General features: G+C 37.0%; 1 protein-coding gene across 2 annotated transcripts in view; it reads right to left on the minus strand.

The window, feature by feature from the left end:
- Positions 1 to 5,960: 5,960 nt before the first annotated feature.
- nphs1 (NPHS1 adhesion molecule, nephrin) overlaps positions 5,961 to 23,826 on the minus strand; it is a 63,835-nt gene continuing 45,969 nt past the window's right edge. For both annotated transcript variants that reach the window (XM_056757710.1, XM_056757711.1), the window contains 13 exons: positions 19,251 to 19,372; positions 17,374 to 17,536; positions 16,909 to 17,065; positions 16,640 to 16,791; positions 14,440 to 14,551; positions 14,051 to 14,232; positions 11,636 to 11,689; positions 9,819 to 9,932; positions 9,155 to 9,200; positions 7,705 to 7,828; positions 7,389 to 7,467; positions 6,497 to 6,639; positions 5,961 to 6,246 (listed from right to left, as the gene is read on the minus strand). In XM_056757710.1, the coding sequence (XP_056613688.1) occupies positions 6,130 to 6,246; positions 6,497 to 6,639; positions 7,389 to 7,467; positions 7,705 to 7,828; positions 9,155 to 9,200; positions 9,819 to 9,932; positions 11,636 to 11,689; positions 14,051 to 14,232; positions 14,440 to 14,551; positions 16,640 to 16,791; positions 16,909 to 17,065; positions 17,374 to 17,536; positions 19,251 to 19,372 (1,565 nt within the window). In that variant the 3' untranslated portion in view covers positions 5,961 to 6,129. The remainder of the gene's footprint in view (positions 6,247 to 6,496; positions 6,640 to 7,388; positions 7,468 to 7,704; positions 7,829 to 9,154; positions 9,201 to 9,818; positions 9,933 to 11,635; positions 11,690 to 14,050; positions 14,233 to 14,439; positions 14,552 to 16,639; positions 16,792 to 16,908; positions 17,066 to 17,373; positions 17,537 to 19,250; positions 19,373 to 23,826) is intronic.

The raw sequence follows: 23,826 nt of genomic DNA on the forward strand, positions 1-23,826 counted from the left end.
ACGTGAAACTAACCCCCCTACATTGGAAAATCAAACCCAATCTGATGCGAAGAAAGAATAGCAAAGCAACATACAATGCAGCGTAGGCAGAACCGTTTATTTCATTCCAGAAGCTCGTATATTCATTAGATTCTCCAGCGTTTCTCTCCCTGATAAATACGCTGAGATTTTGATGAATGGCAATTCATCTTTTATATACACATAAAAAATAGATGAATATGTCCTCTGCAGACAAAAGTCATTTTTCACCTTTCTACGTTCGAAAACGAAATCGCTGAGTGAAGCGTTCTGTCGGCCTTTTACTGTGGTGACATAATCTATATGCGGCCACAGCTGCGGCGGCTACAGTAACCTTACAGGAGTTTATTACTTTGCTCAAACCAGAATTACTAGTCAAACGTCTGGACACACGCACTCCTTCTTTATTAGTGCTGTTGGGAAAATAGTCAAGTCAACAAAACTATGGCACACATAGAAATAATTCAATTAAAACTCTTTAGATTTGATCTTCTTTGAGCCATCCATCTTCTGGTTGTATTACAGATTTTTCTAAACCAACTTCATCAGGCCCATGATGGGACGCTTTTTAAATATTCTTAAAGTTGGGGTTTACCCAAAATATAATTCACTTCATATACTCAAACTTAATTCATTCCAAACCTTTATGACTTTCTTCAGCAGAACACAAAAGAATATACTTTGAAGAATATCCAAACAACATTGGCTCCCAGTGATTTCCAATTTCATGGACGCAAAACCACTGAGACATTTCTCAAAATATCTTCAGATAGAGTCTAAAGAAAGAGTCATACAAGTTTTGGTGGGTAAATAAATGATGATTATGTTTATTTTTGGGTGAACTATAGATTAAAGGGAGTTCTGTGTTATTTTAGTTTACTAGAACTTAGAAAACGCTTCTGTTTATTCAAATCGAATCAAATGATGCCTTAAACTAAATATGTTTCTGTTTATTGAGATCAAATCAAATATGGGCCAAACAATATTACTAAAAAAAATAAAACTAAAAGAGAATTTAATTTTTGAATCAGAAGAAAACTGAAATAAGTTTAAGGCACTAAAATTATATTTAAAAAATGAAACTAAAATAATTGAAATTAATCTTAAATAACAACGTAAAAAATAAATAAATGATAACATGACAAAAAACATTTTTTTATTAAAGATTTTTATTTAATTTAATTTAATTTAATTAATGTTAATATTAATTCGTATTATTATTTTACAGTGCATTTTTTAATTAAATAAGCGATTCGTTGAATTTTGTTGTAGGTAAATTTGATTAAATAAACAATTCGTTAAATGGGTCCTAGCTGCATTAGGTTGCATATAAACAAACCGTATGGTACATCAACATCTACTGTTGCGGTTGAGCTTGGTATCAGAGTCTAAATTCAAAATATTTGAGAGACAAGTTTAGCCAAGTAACGGTTCTTCTTTGTTTCTTTTGATTGTTATCAGAAATAATCTACAGACACTCTATTGTTTGTGAATGTGTACCGGAAAGTTAAGTTGGGGGTCACAATAGTACGCATGCGCAGTAACGTTTGTTTATGTTTTTAAGATGAAACCGTCTATACAGTAAAACTTACAGAATGTCTGTATGTATCTCTTACAGTGCAACCTGGTCTCATCAGCCATTTTTTTGCGTATAAATAACACCCTGTTGCATTATAGTCTAATACCTACGCCAAAGTTCGATTTTGCGTGTATATGATACGCCAATTTTGCTTGTACCTGGGTGGAGAGCAGCCATTTTTAAACGTACATGAAGAGGAAACACTGAAATAATTAGAATAATACTGTTAGGTTTAGGGTTTGGGTTAAGGTAGAGGTTAGAATATGCACGGACGCTAACATTAGGTTTAGGGTTTGGGCACAGGTTAATGAGACAAATTGCTGTTTAGTATGAATTGCGTATCATATGCACGCAAAATTGAACTTTGGCATGCGTATAACACGATATTGCACAGCGCATGTTATTTTTACGCAATTCATGCGAATAGAGTCATTCAGAAAATCGTCAGTACCTGTGCACCTCTCACATGGAAAATCTGATTCTCTATTGTCTCCTTAAAGCAGTTTAGTGACAAACAGGAAGAAGTGTTTTATCATTACTTTGCATTTTCCTATGTTGATGCTCACAAAGCCCAAACACCTGTAGATACAGTGTACTTTGAAAATGACAAATCAAACCACTAATTCAATTGGGGAGTGAACAATGGTCTTCTTCAATGCAAAGGGCTGTTGTAGTTGTTGCACTCTGATTAAAACCAGCTTTGGCACTTCCATAGACAACAGGGATATTCAGGCTTAATTTGATAGAATTTCCCCTACAGCAAAACAGTATTTTACCATGCTGGCCAGATGATGATGATCCAAATGAAAGGAAAGACAGGTGTTTTGACTGTGTACTTTTCCACTGGCGTGAGAATACACATGTTGATTGAGTTTGTTTGTGTGAGTGTGTGGGGGCTTTGTGTGCGCACAAAGACTCATTATCATGTGACATATACAAAACAGCTCAAATGTTGCGTGTGTGTAGCATGTGTGTGCCAACTTCTCAGTTCTGTTATGTACTCGACTCAAAAGGCAGTGAACAGATCGGGTAGGGAGGAGGTCTTTTTTCGTCTAGAACATTGATATCTCATCTATTGTGGCGTCCTTATTGTGTTATTGTGCCATTGTTTACTTTGAAAGCATCATTGCTCATGAAGAAACTATTTCTCGAAAGAATGTGGACCTGGTTACTGTTCAGCTTTCTTTTAAAAGTCGGGATGCACGAAAAATTATCGGCCGTATTGGCCTATACATGGTCATTTTTTAAGCTTATCGGTATCGGCCAATAATCAAATTTAGTCCGATATATTATAGCTGATAAATCATAAATCATTTCCTCTGGTAAAACTTCTTCAGCTGCACGCTGCTCACAGTTAAAATAAACTACAGTACAGTCTCTTTCTTTTCTTACTGCTATTGGCAAAACATTGTTGATGTAGGTACAGTATGTAGATACAGTATTTATGAATGTGTAAATTATAGGAACAAAAGCATATTGTTTGAATCCGACTGCTGCCTGAATGCTTTCAGTCTTTAGACCTGTTAGACTTTATTATGACTATTACGAATTTGTTCTGGGTTGCTTGGGAAGAACATCTACAATTTGTTTGTTGAATAAAAATAGACCAGAAAAGTTTGAAGGTTAAATAATCTTTAACTAGTGTAAAGTAGGCTTTGTTCATGATGTTCAGGTGAAAAAAAGAAAACTTACGGTTACTTCGTTTCCTGCATTAAATGTTTTTTGAATAAAAGTAGTTGTCCACCTTTTGCCTTTTGTTTCAGCCTAAGGAAATGTTCGAATAATATCTAGATACTGTATATCGACCAAAATATCTGTTATTGGCTTCCAATGTTAAAGAATCATCAGTTATGGGCCAAAATTTACATTTCAGTGCATCCTTATTTAAAAAGTCCTCAGGATTACAAAAACAAATAGGATATTATAAGATTATATTATTAGCAACAATATTATATTTTTGTGTTCAAACAACACACATACGCATATACACTAACATACAGTATATAGGATGTCTTTACTGTACTCTATTCTGTAGGTTGAATTTAAAATCAGGAAGTTTCAAAATAAAAACATATTTATCTTTCCTTTGCATGATGACACGGCAAAGTACCAAGATTAGCTGTTTACTATTTACAAAATTACTTTTCATGTTGTGATATACTGAAATACTTGATTATGATTGGTCGATCGTGGCTCTCTGCAGTCAATTTTGTCTGTATAATGAGCAATAAAATTGAGTGCTGCCCCAGGTCACCAATATCCTACAAAGCCATGCAAGTTTTATATCGCTTTCTGATTGATAAAAATCAATATCTGAAGATAATGTAATAACAAGACAATGAACAGTCTTATCATAAAATATATGACCCATCCACTTCACATGGAACAGCTGACTGTACATTATCCTTTTTTTACTCTAAATATATGCAAAAAATTACACAATAAAAATAGCATTAAAAAGTTGATTCAATATCCTGTTTGGCAATTTACAGACTATTTCTTTATTCACATAACGCTGCTGATCTAAAATGTTTTTTTCTGGCATTGAGAAATACTATTAGTAAAATGAGAAGAAAAGCTATAAAATTAGAAATTCCCCAGGTGAAATCTCATCTCCTGGAACATGAAGCTAATCACTGCTGGTTTCTCTCCAAATATGATCTAAGCCGTAATCTTTAAAGAAAACTGATTTGAACGCTCGGATTCCCTCTGCGCCGAAATATCACAGAACAGTCGTCTGGAAAGCCGAGACCCCCTGTCAGACGTTTTCTGCACCTACATGGCAGACAACGCTAAGCAGGGTGGAGAGGAGAACGGTAACCATGGCAACAATGAACAACTTCACCTTGCACGGACCTAGCGGCTGCTTGAGGCGACTGACACGGCTGGTGATCCGGTCAAAAGGCCAAGTGGATTGTGGGTATTAAGAAAAGAAGAGACGAGATCGCCCCACCTCGAGCCAGGTGTCTGAACAGTTGCTTCCGCATTAGCCGTCTTGGAAGTCTGCTCAATGTCACGGAGGCGCCACGTGGAGGGTCACGGCTGGGCCTGAACGGACGCGATGGCGGATCTCAGAGTCGGAGGAAGAGGGAGGGTGATGTAGCGTTTGCTCTTGTGCCAAACAACGGCAATAAAATCGGAAAGATTGGAGCAGCTGCAGACAATGGGCTATAGACCACCTTTGATTTACAATTAAACAAGCGGTTACGCCAGCATACTGAAACAGGTTTCTGGCATCCCTCCTAACTTGTAAATTGCTGTCCACTTTAACCAAACCAGCTTAGCTGCAAGAATTCAGCCAAGAATTATTATAATATTTCACCTTAAAACGAGATTTTTTCATCATTTCTTTTATCATTACTCTTCTGTTATTACAAAGCTGGAGGATTTTCTACTTCTGAGGAACACAAAAGATCTTCTTAAAAATGTTCACAATGAAGATGCGAGGTACTTTTTTGAAAGCCCGGCTTACTGGACTTAAGTGCTTTTTCTGTGCGGAAAAGAGCCAACTGAAGACTCTGCCAAACATCTCCTTTTGCATCTGACAGAGGAGAGAAAATCCTACAGGTTTGAGTTTGAGCAAATGATGACCTAAAATTCATGGTGAAACTATTCGCTGTAATGTTGTTTCAGGCCCTCAGGACATTCACCTTCCACCTTGTTTCCTTGTGTATTTGACAACTCCTTGTAATGACACACACTTAAAAACACCCACAAATGTGTCTTCGAAGGCCGTTGTTGTTGACGCCTTCCGCAGACTCAAGGATTGAAGACTTGTATCACAGTTCCCACATTTTAGACTTCCTCTTGGGACAAAGCGTCACACTATCCAGGAATCCCAGGAGTCACGCATGTCATCAGGGAATACCATTGAGTACAGGATGAATTACATCATGTGTCGTGTCTTAAAAAGCTTCATTAGGTAACGTTAAGAACAGATGTGCATTAAAGCATATTATGAAACAAGTCATTCTTGATGCTAAAATAGACTTCAAACGACCCGTTCAGCTTCACTCAGATTCAACGTAATTGCATAATGTAATAAGTGAAAATAATTTGAAGCCGCATTTTAAGTTTAAACTAAAAATGCTTATGCCTTTCTCTCTTCTGTAGAACACAAAAGAAGATATTTTGAAGAATGTCAGTAAGCAAACAACACTGGACCCCATCGACGTTCGTTGTGTGGACTCAAAACCACTGAGACATTTCTCAAAAAAAGAATCTTTTGTGTTTCAGAGTCATATAGGATTTAAATAACACAAGGATTCATAAATGAGAACAGAATTTTTATTTTTGGGGCAATATATTCATATAAAAATGATATAAGGCAGTTACAGGTGTACAAAAAAAGACAGAGATCAAATTAATAACACTTGCCATTTATTTAAATTGAACATAATATTAATTAAACTTTAATGGACAATTTGAAATGTAATAAGAGAACGAAGTTTCTTTAACCAACAGAATCATAAACTTATAGATCAATTTGGCCAAAAAAGGAGCTCATATCAGCATCACTAAACTAAACTAAACTAAACAAGCTCACCCCTGAGTTCAAACGGCAAGTTTGAGTCTCTTTTACGTCTATACACCATAGAATCATAAACGCCGGCTGTAACCTCCAGATCAGATTTGCCATACACGCGACCCTGGTTGAGAAAAAAAAAACATACTCAAACTGGCAGAATCTATTACACTGAACTATTGCACGAGTGTTCTGCAACACCCATCTATTGTGCTTCTCTTATAATGAGCTTGTGTATCTCACGTATCTTATGAATTAAGACTTGGATTTGTGGAGATTCAGATTTATGGCTCAATTTACACATCAATTTCGGAATTACAAGATGTGACAAGTGGTGCAGTAAAAACATATCCGGCTTGTCTGTTGATGCTCACCTCATAGTAACTGGAGGGAGGTGCTGCTTGATCAGTGCGGACAGGAGGGGGCAGCGACGAGTAACCCTGCAGCTCCTCATATAGCCCCCATCCTCTCACCTCCTCATATTCATGAGCGACAGGGCTTGTGTTGTGTCTGCCTTCTAAAGGGAAGGAATCCCGGCACATAAATAATTGAATTTTACACCTTTAGTTGTATTTTTGGACTTAATGTTAAGTCTGTAAAACTAAGACTGTTACAATTATTAAACTAATAGACTCTAAAAGACTAAAAGTCTGATACCACTTCTGTATCTAAATATATATTTTTTCTATACATGTGCATATTTATACATTTCATATTTTATTCTATTGAGTATCTTAATTTTTACTCCTATTTTTAATTATATATGATATTTTATTAAAAAACAAAGTCTGCTCCCACCTATACATCTGTCACTACACACTGTTCATGTGCATACTTATATATACATATATTACACATTTAATTCTGTTGAGTATCCATTTCTATTAATCTTCATTTTTAAGCTTTTTTATTTTATACCTTATTTATTCTAATAATGATATAATATACCGCATGTTCAGCATAAACTCTGAGAAACGAGTCACACCATATCATGTCATGTGAATGAATGACCGATAAAACGTAACTCTGCGATCGTTTTCTCAAACACTTAAAAATGTAAAGTCCAACAGAGAAAGTCCAACATATATTTTACTGTATTTGCTAAGGCAAGTTTCAATGTCACTGATGCCCATACCCATACAACACAATGTATGTTGTATATTGTGTACATACAAAGGTTTTTGAAAAAAGCAAAGTGCCATATATAAAAACAGAGTCATATATCTAGAGACCAAATAATGTTGATATTCAGTCATGTAAACTCACCTTGATACTCCGGGCCTTCAGCATGAGAGTAAAGGACAGGGCTGTAGGCCTCGGTGGGGTAGTAATAATGTGAACCCTCCTGTTTTTGAGATATTGTGAAAGCAAATGAATAGATATAAAAAAAGAAAGAATGAATATTTTGCAGTAACATCTATTTTCTGGTGATCTATTTCACAAAGCAAAACAACCCTTCTTGATTCAACACCCTCCATTTTTTTATATTTATCTGTATGTTTTGCTAGACCGGCTCTTTCCACCGAGTTTGTGTAAAATCTGATTTGAAGCATGCAGGCTGAGCGAGCGTCCAGTGATATACCCGTCCAAAGCTCTCGTAGACGCTGCTGTCAGGCTCTGAGCCGCTGTCGACGAGGAGCGTCCGCCGTGCCGTGGAGTTGATAAGCTCTCTGCTCGCATAGCGTGTTGAGCCGCTCGCCGTGGACCTGCAGAAGCATAAAACGCTCTTCTCAACTTATTATTCCCTGCACATAGCAAACGCGAGTTAGAAACTTCCACAACCGGATAAATAGACATTTAAAAAATTGATGTTGAATTTTAGACACCATTCGCTTTCTGGTCTGGACTTACACTCACAATTTCAAATTAAAAAATGTTGAGTTTCTCTTAAAAATGTTTGGCAGACCTACTGGATAAAGCTGCAATTTAATTGGCCTAGCTATCGCCATCTATGTTGAAACGTAGAATTGCAGGTCTCTTTACGTACTTATCTTTAAGTAAAGTTCAAACGAAACGAAAAGAAAAAAAAATCAAACAAAAGGGAAAATTTAACACGAAGATCAATATTGCAACTTTAACCAACGGCCAATCAGAAACTCAGGTATGGCTCCGTTCTAATAAGAAACACTCTCATGGTTCTGTCACTTGTAGGCTGGTTAAATAAACCCTCTGTACAGCTCTGGAGTCTATTTATGGAGACGCAAGCTCAGCAGTGTTTCTACACCATCGTGATGGCTGCTATAGCCACTAGAAGCTCAAAGCCTCATTCAGAGAGACAGTTGTACTGGAGGCCTTTTCTCAATTCGCCACAACAATATGATGATCTTGTGCTTGTTAGTGCATCCATCACTTTGACTTGTGTTGCAACTAACATGACAAGCAATACAAATCTGTTCCATGTTAATTGCATATTAGAGTGTTGGATAAAAAAAATCATAGAATAAAGTTTGTGTAGCACGATTGGTAGAGCATTGTGTTAGATGGTATAAAATACACACACTGATCAACTGTATCACTTGTAAAATAGGGATAGTTCATCCGAATATACAAATTCCTTCATCATTTATTAACCCCCATGTCATTCAAAAACCTGTTTATTATTTTCTGTGGAAAAAGATATTTAAAAAAAAATTCAGTGGCTTTGTGCACGTACAATGCAGCCCAATGTTGTTTGGTGACCGACATTCTTCAAAATATCTTCTTTGGTGTTTTGCAGAAGAAAGTCATCCAGATTTGGCATGAGGGTGAGTGAATTATTAAGGAGCTTTCATTTTTGGGTGAACTATCCTTTTATCCACTTTTTACACATTTGCAACCCCCCCCCCCCCAAAACACTCTGTCAACTACCTAGCAACCCCCAATCAACCATTAAAAGAGCCACATAGCAACATGCGAAAATCCACACATCTTGGCAACCTGGTGATCGCCCGAACAGTCCAGCATCACCGTCGCAAGTTTTGACAAGCATGCATGAATTAAAACTGTAAAAACTGAGAAATTCTAAAATATCTGCATGTGTTAGCACAGCTCACCTCTCCTCGTCGTTTTTGGTGTCCTGTGAAATGCTCTTGGTGTCCGCTGGATACACAAAAAATGAGATTACGGGACACAGGTCACATGAGGACGATAAAGAGAGCCGAAATGTCGGACAGACAGAAGAAGAAATTTGTTTGTGCGCAGAACGTTCATCACACCCATTCAATTACTGGTTCATCCCTGCAAATTGTGTTGTGACAGTAGCTTTAATAAACTGATAAAAAGGAGGCGTTGAAATCGAAATAGAGGAGACAGTTTCATGAATAGACCGTAAAACAGAGAGAAAGCGAGAGAGAGAGAGACATAAGACAAGACACCTGACAGTTTGGGGGAACGGACGAGTCGAAACAGACAGACGGGGCGAGGGAGAGAGATAGTGACAGACAACGAAAGGGAAAGGGGCGAGATACGGCAAAAGATGAAGGGAAGAAGTGACAGCTGCCGGGAAGAGAAGAGATGGAGGGGTGATGCAGATGGGTGAGGAGGCAGAGCGAGAGATAAGAGAGGCAGACAGATTTAAAAGTGAGGAGTCATATTAGGATTCAGACAGTTCATCCCTTTCACGCCGCACGCTGTCGCTGTGAGAAGACCGGTCGAGGACAAGCTGTCTAACAGCTCACAGAAGAAACTATGACACTGTGGAGTCGCGCTGTCTGTTACCTGTCAGGCTCCGCCCTCTTCTGCGCCTGAATAGGAAGCAGCCAAACGCGTTTACCATACACAGGACTCCGCCCACTACAAGTATGACCACAACGTATGTAGGAACACTGGGGCCTGTAGAAAATAAAACAATCTGTAACGTTGTGTACTAGATAATAAAATATAAAAAACTAAGATAATTTATTAAAATAAAAATGTTTGTTTAAATTACTGGGAATAAAGGAACATACTGCTACTATACAATGTTTCATAGGATACATACACCTGGCCCAAAGTTAACTTCTGCTCTAGGTTTTTTGTTTAAAATTAAATTTGATATTTAACTTATAATAATAATAATATTGTTAAAATGTAATTATTAATTGAAAATGATTTATTACAATTATTAAAATTAAAAATGTATATTACTATTCTATTGTATATTCGTTGTATTAAAGATAAAATCAAGAGGGAACAGGTAAGGAGCATGAAACCCTTACAAGACAGTTATTAGGGAAACGAGAGGTCGGGAACAGACACGAGAACGGAGAGCGCATGGCATGCCAACACATTCTGTCATGATCCTGCCACAACACTAAGAAAAGCATGACCTGAAGAGGCAGAATCGAGGCAGAATCGTAACAGAAACCGTCTATAAAATTATAAAAATAAAAGTGATGACTGCTTTTGCACGAACCGTTAATTAAAATAAAAAGCATTTGAACACTTTCTGCTTGTCAAACTTTGTGACATGTGCACAGTTAAGGTGATAAACTACATCTGTGATAATCCCTATATGACACCTGTGTGAACCTTCGAGTCTACTCAAGATAATCTTGGTGCCAGATGGTAAAAAATAATTGCAAAAATGACTTGAGTTGAGAGAAAGTCCTTTTTAAGTGCACAAATATTATGTTATTCAACTCGGCTCATACACATTCACGAATACGTTCATAATGCTGAAAGAAAGACGTCTTAGGCTGAATTTGCAAAACTGTTTGCCACTGCCCTCTTGAATTTGTATAACCGTATGTCACTGGCGTGTAGAAACAAGTGTGATTGGTAGAGATCTGACTGGTTTTAGTCAGGCCACGCAACTTGAAAACGTGTCCCATGCTGTAGTTGCGGTTCTAGACTATTATAACTGGGGGGGCCAGGAAGGGGCACTCATGCTTTTAGGGGGCAGACTAACATTTGTTGTTATGATTAGTTTTCAGTCATTTTTCATTTGAAAACAAGTTCAGGTCAAAATTGCTCGGATTTGGGGAAATATCATTCCAGATTTAGGGGGGCCAGTGGGGTGGCCAAGTGTGCTGACACGGGGGCACTGGCTCCCTCTAGCCCCCCCTAGAACTCCCCCTGCCGTGCTGCATGAACCAGTTTATTCACAAACACAAGAGACGGTGATAAACCTCTCTGTGAAAAATCCCTCACACTGCATCAGTCCCAAATCAACACCATCACTATCCAGAGGAAATTGAAAACACTAATGAATATATTTTATATAAAGCCAATCAAAATGCAAAGCAGCGTCCGGCAGACCTCATATCTGCTGTTTATTCTTTTTCCTTGAATCAAGGGTCAATAACTGCCATCCTGTAACATTAAACAGCGCAGAAGCATTCAAGATTATAGCTCGAGCGAAACCGAACCAAACCGCAGCTGGCAAAACACAGTGCCCCAAGGCTTTCTGAAACGACTCGAAACAGGAGGTAAAGGCCACGCAAACTGAAGTATGAGAAAAGAAATTGATCTGAATTCTGGGGTGTCAGGCCTTTTCTACATTTGATAAATGGCAGCCGCAGTAAGCCGGAGGAGGAAATGAGGAAATGACGCACCTGCAGGAGTCGAGTCCTGGTCTGCTGGCGAGACACCATCAGCTATCTCCACCTCTGAGAAAGAGAGAGAGATAGAGAGAGAGAGAGAGAAAGAGTAAATCACTTAATGCAGAGCTTCCAGTGTACATTGTGCTCTGCTGCTCTTTGCGTTAGCCTGTAATCAAAATCTCCCCAAAAGTAAATTGATTTATTTATACATTTTCTTTCTCGCCATGTATTTAAAAAATAAAAAGGCTTTGCATTATTTAGCACCACCATATAACAGTGTGCAAAGGCGTTTCAGTATATAGCAGACTCCATTACTGTGGACAGCAGAGTGAAATCCACTGCAGGTAATGATGATATAGACCGAAGATGTTGTATTTCATTTACCGTGAACAAAATGAAGTTGTCAGGGACGGAAACACACATGGTCCAATATTTCGTAACACACCTGATTCAGCCATAAAAACACGGTAAACACTTTATCGTTCACTCAACATGTGTCGAAAATGTATTGATCACACGAGGCTATATTTTCCTCTTGAAGCCTTGCAATGAATATAAAACCGAATCTATTTAAACAAATTTTGACATTAATATCTCACAAATAACCAAATCACTTTTTGTAATTAATAAATAAAGCGTCACTTTTTAAATTTGTAATGTGTAACAGAGGATCTATTGACAAAAATGCAATATAATATAATTAATCGCGATACCACTAAATCCTTTTGTAATCGAGCTGGCTGCGAAATGCAATGTATTGATATTTTTTTGAATGCGTAGCTTGTCCGGCTCTGGGATCAGTAAGAAATGCTGCTCGATATAAAAGCAGTGTGAGTTTGAGTCGATTATAATGTGCATGTGAAAAAGCAAACCCGTCAAACATGATCATGATAAATATAATTTATTATCATAAAAGGCTTGCGTAAGATTGATAAAAAGATGTCCTTAGGCATTTCCTAGATTCTAGAACGTGTTATGGTCTTCTCCTGCTGTACATATTTGGAGTTCCCGCTCGAGATTTGCAATTCGCAAACTCACCGCTAGATGCCGCTAAATTTCATACAATGGACCTTAACACTGTATTAACTTTTAATACAATATATTATCTTTATTTATTGTTTATTGTCTTTATAATCTTTTTTTAAATCATAATTAAAAATAATTTTGAAAAGTGCTATATAAATAAAATTGGATTGAAAACTTGAATAAATCCACTAAAAACATTTACATTTTCATGCATTTGGCAGACACTTTAATCCAAAGCGATTTATATTGCACTATCCTATACATTTGGTTCCAAGTATGTACAATCCCCTGGGATTGAACCCACAACCTTTCATTGATAACGCAATTCTCTTACCACTGAGCTTCAGGAATACTACAACATTTAATGAAGCGTTGACATTATGATAAGGTTGTATTTGTTATCATTAATAAACGCATTAGCTAACATTAACTAAAAATAAACAATATAATTTTTCAGCATTTATTAATCTTTGAATGTAAAAAATATGTAAGTTCACTGTGCATCAACTAATAGAAACAGTATTTTTTTTCCTGAAACCAACATGAACTTTGATTAATAAATGGCTTATATTAAATATGGTATAGTTCATATTAGCTAATACATCAAATAATGATAACAAATACAACCTTATTGAAAAGTGTTACCCATAATCCTTTCAATGGCATAGAATCCTAAGCAATAAATCTAAAATACTAAATATTCTTATGCAGCTTCTATGCCTTAATGGCATTTGGGACTCATATATTTACATGATTTCAGTGATAACTGTATAAAGTCACGTCTTCTGCTAGCTTGTGCCCATCTGTAATGGCTCTATCAATCCCTCGCATTATTTAACTCTGTCAGAGCCTCTTTTCTTTCGCGTATCCGTCAGTCGCCGTCCTCTCGTGACTAATTTGTTTTGCAAATGAAATGCTATGACATTACAATTGCAGAATTCATTATATTTGCAGAGGGAATATAGCTTATCTTCATTTATCATGCGTCACACTGTTTTGTTTTCCTCTTTCTCGCTCGATTCTTTCAATCTCTCTTCCTCGCACTCGGCACATAATAAAGACTGAGATTTTCTTTCAGAAAACACACGGGTGCACTGATTGGTGCAGACGTTCAGCCGCTCGGCTTATTTGCATGAGACTCAGTCGTGATCTTGGCCTCACAAATGAGATGTGATTGGTCGGACTGATGAATGGCTCATCAAATCAGTGGAAAGTAAAGGCTTCTATCTTAACCTGCAAGGTGGGGAACTTTTTGTGTATGCGCCTGGCGAGATACATCTCAGTGGTTCTTCTTAACAGCACGCAGGACGTTCGATTGCGACACCAAAATTGTAACAAAAATATTTTTCATACGCAACTACATTAAAAACCCATCAGTTAAGAAGCATCGCTTTTTTTTACCAGAGGTGCTGACGGTCAGTAGTCTGTTGTTATCTGCATAGCTGCTCTCTCCCATAGCATTGAGAGCGTTGACCGAGAAGTTGTACGTCGTGGAAGGTTTGAGGCCCGTGACTGTATAAACAGTTGCCGTTGGAGGATAAACATCCACATACATGTAGCTGACGGATCCCGCCCACAGGTACCTGTCAAAAAAACAAATGCTAATGTTTATCAGGGAGTCATATAGAGAGGCCACATGGACCGTAGACGAAAAGTCACATTTACATCTGTTCACTGAAAAAAAGTGCAATTTGGGTTGTCGTGACACACTTGGAGAGTTAAAACTAATCCGTGACACATACCACATGTTTTATATTGACACCTCACAGGGAAATATATGACAACCACACCTGACACGGAAGTTCTGTGTCAAGCCTCCGTCAAACCCGGGCATCCATTCCAGAGTTACAGAGTCATGGCTGACACGCAGAAGTTTCAGATCTGACGGAGGATCGGGGTGGTCTAAGAACACAGACACAGAGAGAATGAAGAAACCATAAGCTCAACATAATAAACAGCTCTCGCCTAAAAAAACTATACCTTAACATAGTCGGTTTTTATTTAAGTGATTTTCTTTTTGATTTAAGTGATTTTCTTCAACAATTCAAGTACGGCCTATCAGTGTAAAAAGAAAGTAATCTTGGATAACATGGGAGTGAGTAAACAACAACTGTAAAGAAATAAACAATATGAATAGAAGGAAATACAGTCTCAATCCTCATAATTTAAGAAATTATTAAATTGTTTTGTTGAGAGAGGTGAAAGGGTCAAAGTCATTCCTCTGTCTCCTGATGATAAGAATAAATAACAAATTTATTATCGTTGTGTCAGATTAATTACGAATATTCACGGCATTAAAAACAGTGATGGAGGTGCGGATGAAAAAAGAGAATATTGGATTGTATTTTTTATGATAAACATTAAACGTGTCTGCCTCAGTCAATTCCACGCGAGGGGAGTGATATAAAGTGGAGGCAACAGAGAGGTAGTAACAGAGAAAAACATAATTCAAGTGTACAGCAACAAAGAGAGAACAAAAGGATTATTCTAGGTTCAGTTTAAATAAAGGTTTATTACCAAACAAAATGAAGTCCACGGGTGTATTTTCTGTAGGTCTGGAGGGTTCGAAAGAATCGAAAAGCTCAAAAATTAAGATTAAAACACACAGTTCTGACTTCATGCGATCAATCCCTTATGCATAATAAATGTTCAATTTAACCCCAGTTTTTGGTTTTATTTGAAGTAATGAAAATTCGCTGTTTATTCACCCTCCTATCATGTAAAACCTGTATATGACTCCTTTTTCTGTGAAACACAAAAGAAGATATTTTAAGAAATGTCCAAACATCCAGTATTATTGGGTCTACAACATTCTTCCAAATATCTTCTTGTGTTCTGCAGAAGAAGGAAAGTCATACAAGTTTGGAATGACATGAGGTTGAGTAAACAATGATTAATTTTTAATTTCTAGGAGAACTGTCCCTTTGACATAAACGCACAGCAATAACCAAGGTTTAACCAGAGCATTTAAAGTAAAACTGTGAGAATACAAATAGTAATCCACCTGCCAAAATCTGTCAAAAACCTAAAATATATAAACAACCATTGCTAACTTTTCAAAAGATGTTAAAATGCTTCCTTACAACACATCACATTGTGGTTTGATAGGGAAAGATTTTCAGTGAATAATGATAACAATTTCAGATTATTACCAAAAACACTCACATGAGTTTAGAACATACAAACACTTTCTTGCAAAACAACAGTCAAAGGGTTTGGAGCGACATTAGCAAATAAAAGCACGAAAATAAATGTCCAAATTATATTTTTGGATGAACTTTTCTTCTAAACAACACACAAGTTAGCATGAGATAGATGGAACTGCAGTCTAATCTGATTTCATTTTTATCTCCTTGCTCATGCACTAGTGTGTTACTGTAAATGTAATTTTGCTTGTTTTTAATAAACAGGATGAGATATGAGCTAAATTTATTTACGGTATGTTTTTGTGGTGATCGCAAACCACTCGCAGAGAGAGAGATAGCTACACTTGAATGTACATTTAATGAATTTTTATGCTCTCATGCTGTTAGAGATGCACAGAAATAAAAAAACAACAACACTTGTGCCATCACCAAGAAAGAATAGGGCCAGTCATTCAGAAAGAGAGAGAAACACCGATCGATCACTGCTATTGTTCTGTTAATGAAGGGAAAGACTTCTCATTACCGCAACTGCGAATAATTAATATCATAACTGGCGTTCAGGTAAAGAAAAACTAGATCTTATTTGAGAGCACAAAGCGTTTTCAAGACCCCGCTTATAATCTGTGTAGGTGTTTATGAGTTTGTAATTAGATGTGGACACACAGATACCTGTGTCTGTTTGTTTTCATTCATTACGCTTTGATTTATTCATAGACTTATGGTAATTCAGTGTAACCTTTCAATGGGGGTCAAGGGAAGGCGACAGGATCGTTCAAGTGAAGATGACCAATTCAGCTTGTTGTTAAACCACACGCTTTATGTTTGTGTGTCTGTCTGTACATACTGGTGCTAAGAAGCTGGATGTCCAAAAAATCTTGTCCCATGCTGTTGTGGGCAGTGCAGGTGAAGACGGCGTAATCCAGCGATGCGCTCACATTTTTAATGGTCAGAATGCTTGTGTGGATGGCACCTTCCTTTGTCATCTTTTCTTCATACCTGTTCGAAGTTACAAAACACTATTATTTTTCCCATTTACCTCCCCCCAAAAATCAAGATCTTCTTTTATATTGCCTAATATATTCTGTGTCTGTATCAGTGCTGAGAGCCGTGCACCTGGGGTTACCGAGGTCCAAAAGGAATCCGTCTTTTGCCCAGGTGAAGTGTACACGAGGAACGCCCTCCGCTTGGCACACCACATTGGCATCATTGGTGCCGTCCCCCCTGCTGGCCACTTTTCTCCACTGCAGACCCTTCTGGAGCTCTGGAGAAACTGCAGAAAAAATTTTAACCACTTTGAAGGCAGAGACTTGTTGTATTCCTGCCCAAACGAAAGCACTAATAATTTTTGTGCCTCAAAAAAAAAAATTCTCAGTGGTGCCAAACAGGTTGTTATTTTTGTGGATTGAATTGTTGACCAAAATCCCAGCAGACACTTGCTAAGAGACCTAAACAATTAAGTCATTTTTGTTTTGCGTGTAAACCAACAAACTCAATGTCTCTGGTGGGTATGAAAGAGCTTAACAGGCGAGTCATTTCAATCAAAACAGGCATGATACAGATTTGAGTGGTAGAACTCACAGCGCACAATGAGATGTCCCTCCACGCTGCCAGGGGGCGCTATACCATTGTCTGCTGTGCACCTGTAAAATCCCGCCCTGTCACGCGTCACCTCGTATATGGTTAACACGCCAGTTCCTTCATCTTCACTCTGCTCGCCTAGATCTTCTATTTCCTCTTCACCCTACATGTTTCAGACACACACACATACCAGCTTGTAGGAACAGTGGGGTTACACAAAATCATATTTACATATTCTCTAATAGTAATAGCATTTACCCTAATGCTAAGTAAACACCAAAAGTGTTGCATCGTGTTCCTCGCTCTATATTACTTACGGGATTACTTGTTTTTTGTGTCACTTACATTGTGTCACATAAGCGCTTCGCGAAAAATTGCCATCTTGCGCGGAAGATGCTATCGAGGCCAATGACACACATTCGCGGTAAGTGCACCGACCAATTCTCTCCTTTTGCATCACCCTGCGTGAATTCAGTTTAAATCTTTGAATTCACATTGTATGTAATTTAATCGCACACATAATTACATTCGCTTCTGGTATGAAGACACTATGATGTTTTGTTCCTGACACCTCAGATTATTCCCCACCTCAAACCCAAATAAAACGTCTGGATTTAGTAGCAGATTGCATTGAAACATTTTTCTTACTGGCTAAGTAACATTACAATGTATTTATTAACATTTAAACAGCACTGTTCCGTAAATGGATTCGGGTTAAGGTTGAAAATATGTGGAATCCGAGGTGTCTGGAGCCTTCACTATATACCTGTAAAATCTGAGGACAGTGATTGGTTGATAAAAAGGTTGCTCCTGGACCAGCAAAGACAGCAAAGGTTGATTTAGCAGAATGTGTCTTATTTGGGTATATCTGTATTAATATAATTATTCAATCATTTAAATAATAAACTAAAATATTTTTAAAAAAAAATTGTTCGCAATGCAAAGGTCAAGGGTTTGTAACCATAGTAACTCTTGTGAAAAAAAGTGAAATGGGCCTTTAGAGTGCTAAAAATATTTATGATATGCTTAACATGTAGAATCAACACAGTAACAATTATAGTTACAAACATTATGATTATTGTCAATATCAGCATATCGTGAGTGACACTATAAGTCACTTCGGATAAAAGCATCTGTCAAATGTCCAATTCTTTTGTTGAAAAAAATGCAGTTTGAAGAATCTTCATTGAAGTTTTTTTCAAGTGAACTATTCCTTCAAGCGTACAGACAGACACACACAAACGGACTACAGAATTCAATAAACCCACAACAAGCAAAATTCTAAAAATCGATCTGTTAAACGATCAAAAAGTCAAAAACTCACAAAAAGTTTGAAAAAATCCACAAACGTCAATGATTATAAACACTTTCTAGCCAAAGGAAGACAACTGCTCCTGAAATGTGATTTTTCCCTATTCACAGAAGCATCAATCACCTCGAGACAAACACACATATATAAAACAGACAGAAAGGGTGGGCTGCTTGATATCAAAGACACTGACTAAGCATGCGGGGCACAATAGATGTACAAATGGTCGGAAACGGTCCCAATGCAGCTAACGCTGAGAAATGTGGCCTTTGGAGGGGCTGCTTTAATGAAAGCAATTTTTCTCCATTTAGACCAGAAGTATTAAGAATAAAGGTGAGACGCTGTCGTGGTTATAAGAGTGAAATATAGCCTCTCTGTTACAGAGTCGCTGTGAAAACAGTGAGAGAGAGAAGTTGGAGACTGAGGACAGACGAGAGAGATAAATAAAGGGTGATAAAAGGAGAGAGAGACCGCTAGACTAACAAAAGGCGATATAAGTGAAAAAGTGCGAGAATAAGCAAAAGAGAGTGAGCTAAAGAAAAACAGCAATGACAAAGGACTCACTCACCATCCACTTCCACGAAAACATATCAAAGGTGATGGGATTGGCATCGGCGACACAGAGTAAGTCAGCAGTTTCTCCCAAGTTAACCGATACGGGATCAGTCTTCATATGAACAGTCGGGGCATCTGAAGGCCAACCAAAAGAGAAACAAACTCAGTGAAAAAAGACAAGACTTTGTGACTTCAATCAACTATTTAAATTGCCAAAAGTTCAAAAACACCCATTCAGTTTTTCAACATTTGTATGTACTACAAACTAAACATGACATAATACATTAATGGATGAATTAATTAAACAGAGATAGATCAAAAAGATTCAGCAATCTAAAGTAAAGAGAGCAAAAAACATTATTTTACAATCAAATGTACAGTATAACATAAAGACGAGACGAGAGGAAAATACAAATATTGAAAAGGAGACGAGAAGGAAAGAGACGAGAGGAAAAGATAAAAAAATGAAAAAGAGATGAGACGAGTTGAGACGAGACGAGAGGAAAAGATAAATATTGAAAAAAGACGAGACAAGATGAGACCAGAAGAGATGAGAGGAATAGATAAATTATAAAAAAGAGACAAGATGAGATAAGACGAGAGAAAAAGATAAGTATTCAAAAAGAGGGAAGACAAGATGAGACGAGATGATAGGAACAGATAAATATTGAAAAAGAGACAAGACGAGACAAGAAGAGACGAGATGAGACAAGAAGAGACGAGAGGAAAATTACATTTACATTTAGACATTTAGCAGATGCTTTTATTCAAAGCGACTTACAAAGAGTTTAGGAGCAATAAGCGATATGTCATACAGGAGCCATAATACATTAAGTGCCAATACAAAGTTACTGGTTTCAACAAAAGCTAAAATAAATAAAGAAATATTTGATTTGTCCAAACGGCATGAAATAGAATTATATCTTGATTTTATCTTAGTGAGGAAAAATATTACACTCATGGTCTTCAGGGTCTCTGGCGACCCTGCTTAGAAAATTGACAAAATTCATCCTTAAAAATTGAAACAGAAATGATGTGGCACACTTCCGACAATGAAAAAAACATCTAAAATGCTAAATCATCATCCTCACAGAGAGAAAGAGAAAGAGAGAGAGAGAGAGAGAGAGAGAGAGAGGAGAGAGAGAGAGAGAGAGAGAGAGAGAGAGAGAGAGAGAGAGAGAGAGAGAGAGAATTAAAAGGATGAGACAAAACAATTTAGCACAGACACACAGTTACATTTAGATTAAATTTGTAGAATTACATGGATAACATATGATTGAAATAAATGATCAACTCTATAAAGGCTCCAGGTTTTCTCTTTGTAACATCTGGTTCAGCTTTGATTCTAATCATAAGTAATTTTAAATATTATAAGTGTGATTTCATAATATAATAGGACATAACAAATAGTGTAGCCCTTCAGCAATCTACTGGTAAAAGTGATACTTTTATTACTTTTAAAAATGCATTTAGCAAAAGATGGGCAAAAATCTCACACAATATCATGTCAAATTATCCATGTTATCTTCATAAACGAAAGTTAGAAATGTGGGTCTTTAATAAAGTTAATTTGACATAAAAAGCTATTTATGTATAAGAACCTATTATCTTTTTAATTAATAAAAAAATTACATTTGTTTAAAAAAACATTTATTTTGTTACAAAATTACATTTTGCCCGAAAGACGATGAGTATACACCCCAAATGAAGAGCACATAAAGGTTACAAAAGAGAAGAGAAAATCCAGGCCATAACAGTTCAGGCTTCCTCTTGGCAAATTTCAAGGACAAAAAAGCTAATGACAAAGCGCTTTAAAAATTGTTTAAATTCTGGATGTGATGAGTTTTTTAATAGTCACACAATACAGTGTACAGCAGTATCTCCCACTTCCCTTCTGAATTATTCACAGGACGTGACATACAAAAAAAATGCAATGTCGTCCCCATTACATGCAATTCTGAAACATTGCTATTTTAAATCCTGTGTTCCTCTTTGGCTGACTGCGAACAACCTTTGAGTCCCTGTCGCTAGCGTAAAGGACGCACATGTTGGTACAAAGCTAATGCTTACTGAAGCAAATTAACAAAACCCTCTGAAGACTACAGAATTAACTCCCCCTCAAAAGGTATCTGTCACACTTAGTCAAGATAACTGTAACATTAAAAGGGATCAGAGAACAATAATGAAGAAGTGCAGAAAGCAAACTAGATTACAGCCAGATGATGACATTAAGTATGTATAACTACAGTTAGGAGAGTGAAATTTCCAGATGCTAACAGAAGAGAGAGCATACCTTCGCAAAGTTCAGGTGTTTGTTTGTTCACTGCATTCGGGTGATGAATGTAATATAAACTGTGGATATAACGCTGAGTTTGGAGGTCGTATGAACTTGATATATGGAGCCGTCCCAGCGCTAAAAGATGCCGGACATGAACCGCATGTGGTGAGTGAAACTTATGTCTGCGTTTTGTTGACAATGGGTGCGCACGTGATTTGGTTCAGTCTTCCCCTCCCCCCTGTAAAAGCAGTATGTTTTCGGAAACAATCGTAAAGCTGTATCTATCTTTTATAAATGTGATCAAACGAAATACTCTTCGAAGATACAAGGTATGCAATACTACTCTATAGGTAGTCAAGATTAATAAGAGATTGGCAGAAACCCCCTGTGTCACGCCCACTTGAATAAATATGAATGCTGCAAAAATATCAAGAAAATATGTAAATAATTCAAAAATAATTCCCTCCAAACCTTTGCCTATGTTCTTCCTCTACATAATCTGAAGACGATGTCCTCAACCAAGTGGGCCATTACTACCAGCATAATCTCTGTCATGTTCACGTGCACAATCCTCCTCGGCATTGTTCCTACCAGGCAGAAAGTGGGGGGGCTACACACGGAAAACAGCACTGCTGGTAAAAGCTATTCAAATGGCCCATACATAATGAATATCTACCACTGTCAGCCGCTATTGTACGAGGACGTCGAGATCCATTAGTGCAGAAGGATTTGCAGGAACATGCAGGCCTACATTTGAAAGAGTGCTATTATTAAATCATTAAGGAAGTGGGAGTTCTTTTTTTTCTCTCTTTTGCATGTCTCTTTATTTTACTTTCAAGCGTGTGTACGTTGTGTGTGGGTTTGAACTGGCAAATAAATGTGGTGGAAAATGTGTACAAACATTGAGAACATTGCTTTTTCGTGCAAGTTTGGGTATAATTTATACCGTATTGGCTTCAGAAAAAGTATAATATAACTTAAAAGATGACTACATTATCGTCCCCAACAATGGGAAATGATGTTATATGTATTATATTTATGATGTTATAATTATATTGATATATTTATGTTAGCATTATCGTGTCTTTGAACGTTGGATGCTAACAAGCTGGTAAAAGTGAATACATCTTTTGGTGGAGGCTTTAAATGTCATAGCAAATAAACCTCACAAATAATGCAACACGAGCACAAATCTCCCGAAAATTCATTCACAGAGTATTTTAACTTTTCAGGGAACACGCTTTTAATAAAGTTTGCAAAAGTTGTTGGATGCTTGGTGGTGTTGACGTTGATATCGAGCGACATTGCTGTAGCCTATTTAGACTCACATTAGCTTTTAACTTCTGCCGATTGCATTTAGGTTTCAAAAGAAACCAATGTTGTGTTAATTTGAAAAGATTATCTTGTTAGTCAAAGTGTGTAAAATTTGTTTGTTATTCGCAGATCTTATTTTTGCGATCTTCCAAAAGTCTATGGGAAAAATAGGCGTTCGATTTAGGGAACAAGTGCGGCGCAAATGTCCAGACTGGCCTAAAAAAATATGTCATCCCTGCGGTACTCTTTGAATTTCACAGTTTGAATATAATTTGAGTGGATTTTGATTTGGTGTAAATCTTTTTTCCTTCATCAGCTGAAAAAAATAGCTTTGTACAATAATAATGTCCATGTATCATTTTAGCTCTGGTGTGGACTATACTGTTTTCTTACATTTAAATAGGCTTTTATCATTATATATTTTTTCCAAGATAAAGATAACTTTAATGCGGGCTATATGTTTATTCTAAGCTTGCCCGTTGCAGTTTTACATTTTACTGTAAATGCACAGGTCATTTATATTTGAATTAATTATCATTGTTGTCAATGTATAAGCATTCAACACATGGACTAAAATTGCTCTATCCATACCATACATCGTATGTATATTTATAGTTATTATATAGACGTTTTTTTTACACTTGGAATAATTTTTAAAACAATATAGTTATCCTTATCCTCTTTGTTGTAATCAGGCCTTTAGAAACTTAGCAGGCCGATATAGAATTCAAAGACTTGAGGAAAAATCTGTGAATCTGTTTAAGCATAGTAAAGTGTATTAAATCGAAAGTGGTGCAGTCTGCTTGGTAGCTGTACAGATTATCAGATTATTCACAGGTGCTTGAGTTCCTCGTGCACAGATGTCAGATGGGTATGTTTATTAGCAAAGATGTTGACACTGTGTTTGAGTTTGTCTCTTAACCAGCTGTGACTGTCAACAGCATCGCAAGACAAGACATTTCGTCAATAGCTTGGCGTAAATCATCCTGGTTAGTCC

The sequence above is a fragment of the Triplophysa dalaica genome, chromosome 9 (assembly GCF_015846415.1).
Source record: "Triplophysa dalaica isolate WHDGS20190420 chromosome 9, ASM1584641v1, whole genome shotgun sequence".
NCBI classification, from domain to species: Eukaryota; Metazoa; Chordata; class Actinopteri; order Cypriniformes; family Nemacheilidae; genus Triplophysa; species Triplophysa dalaica.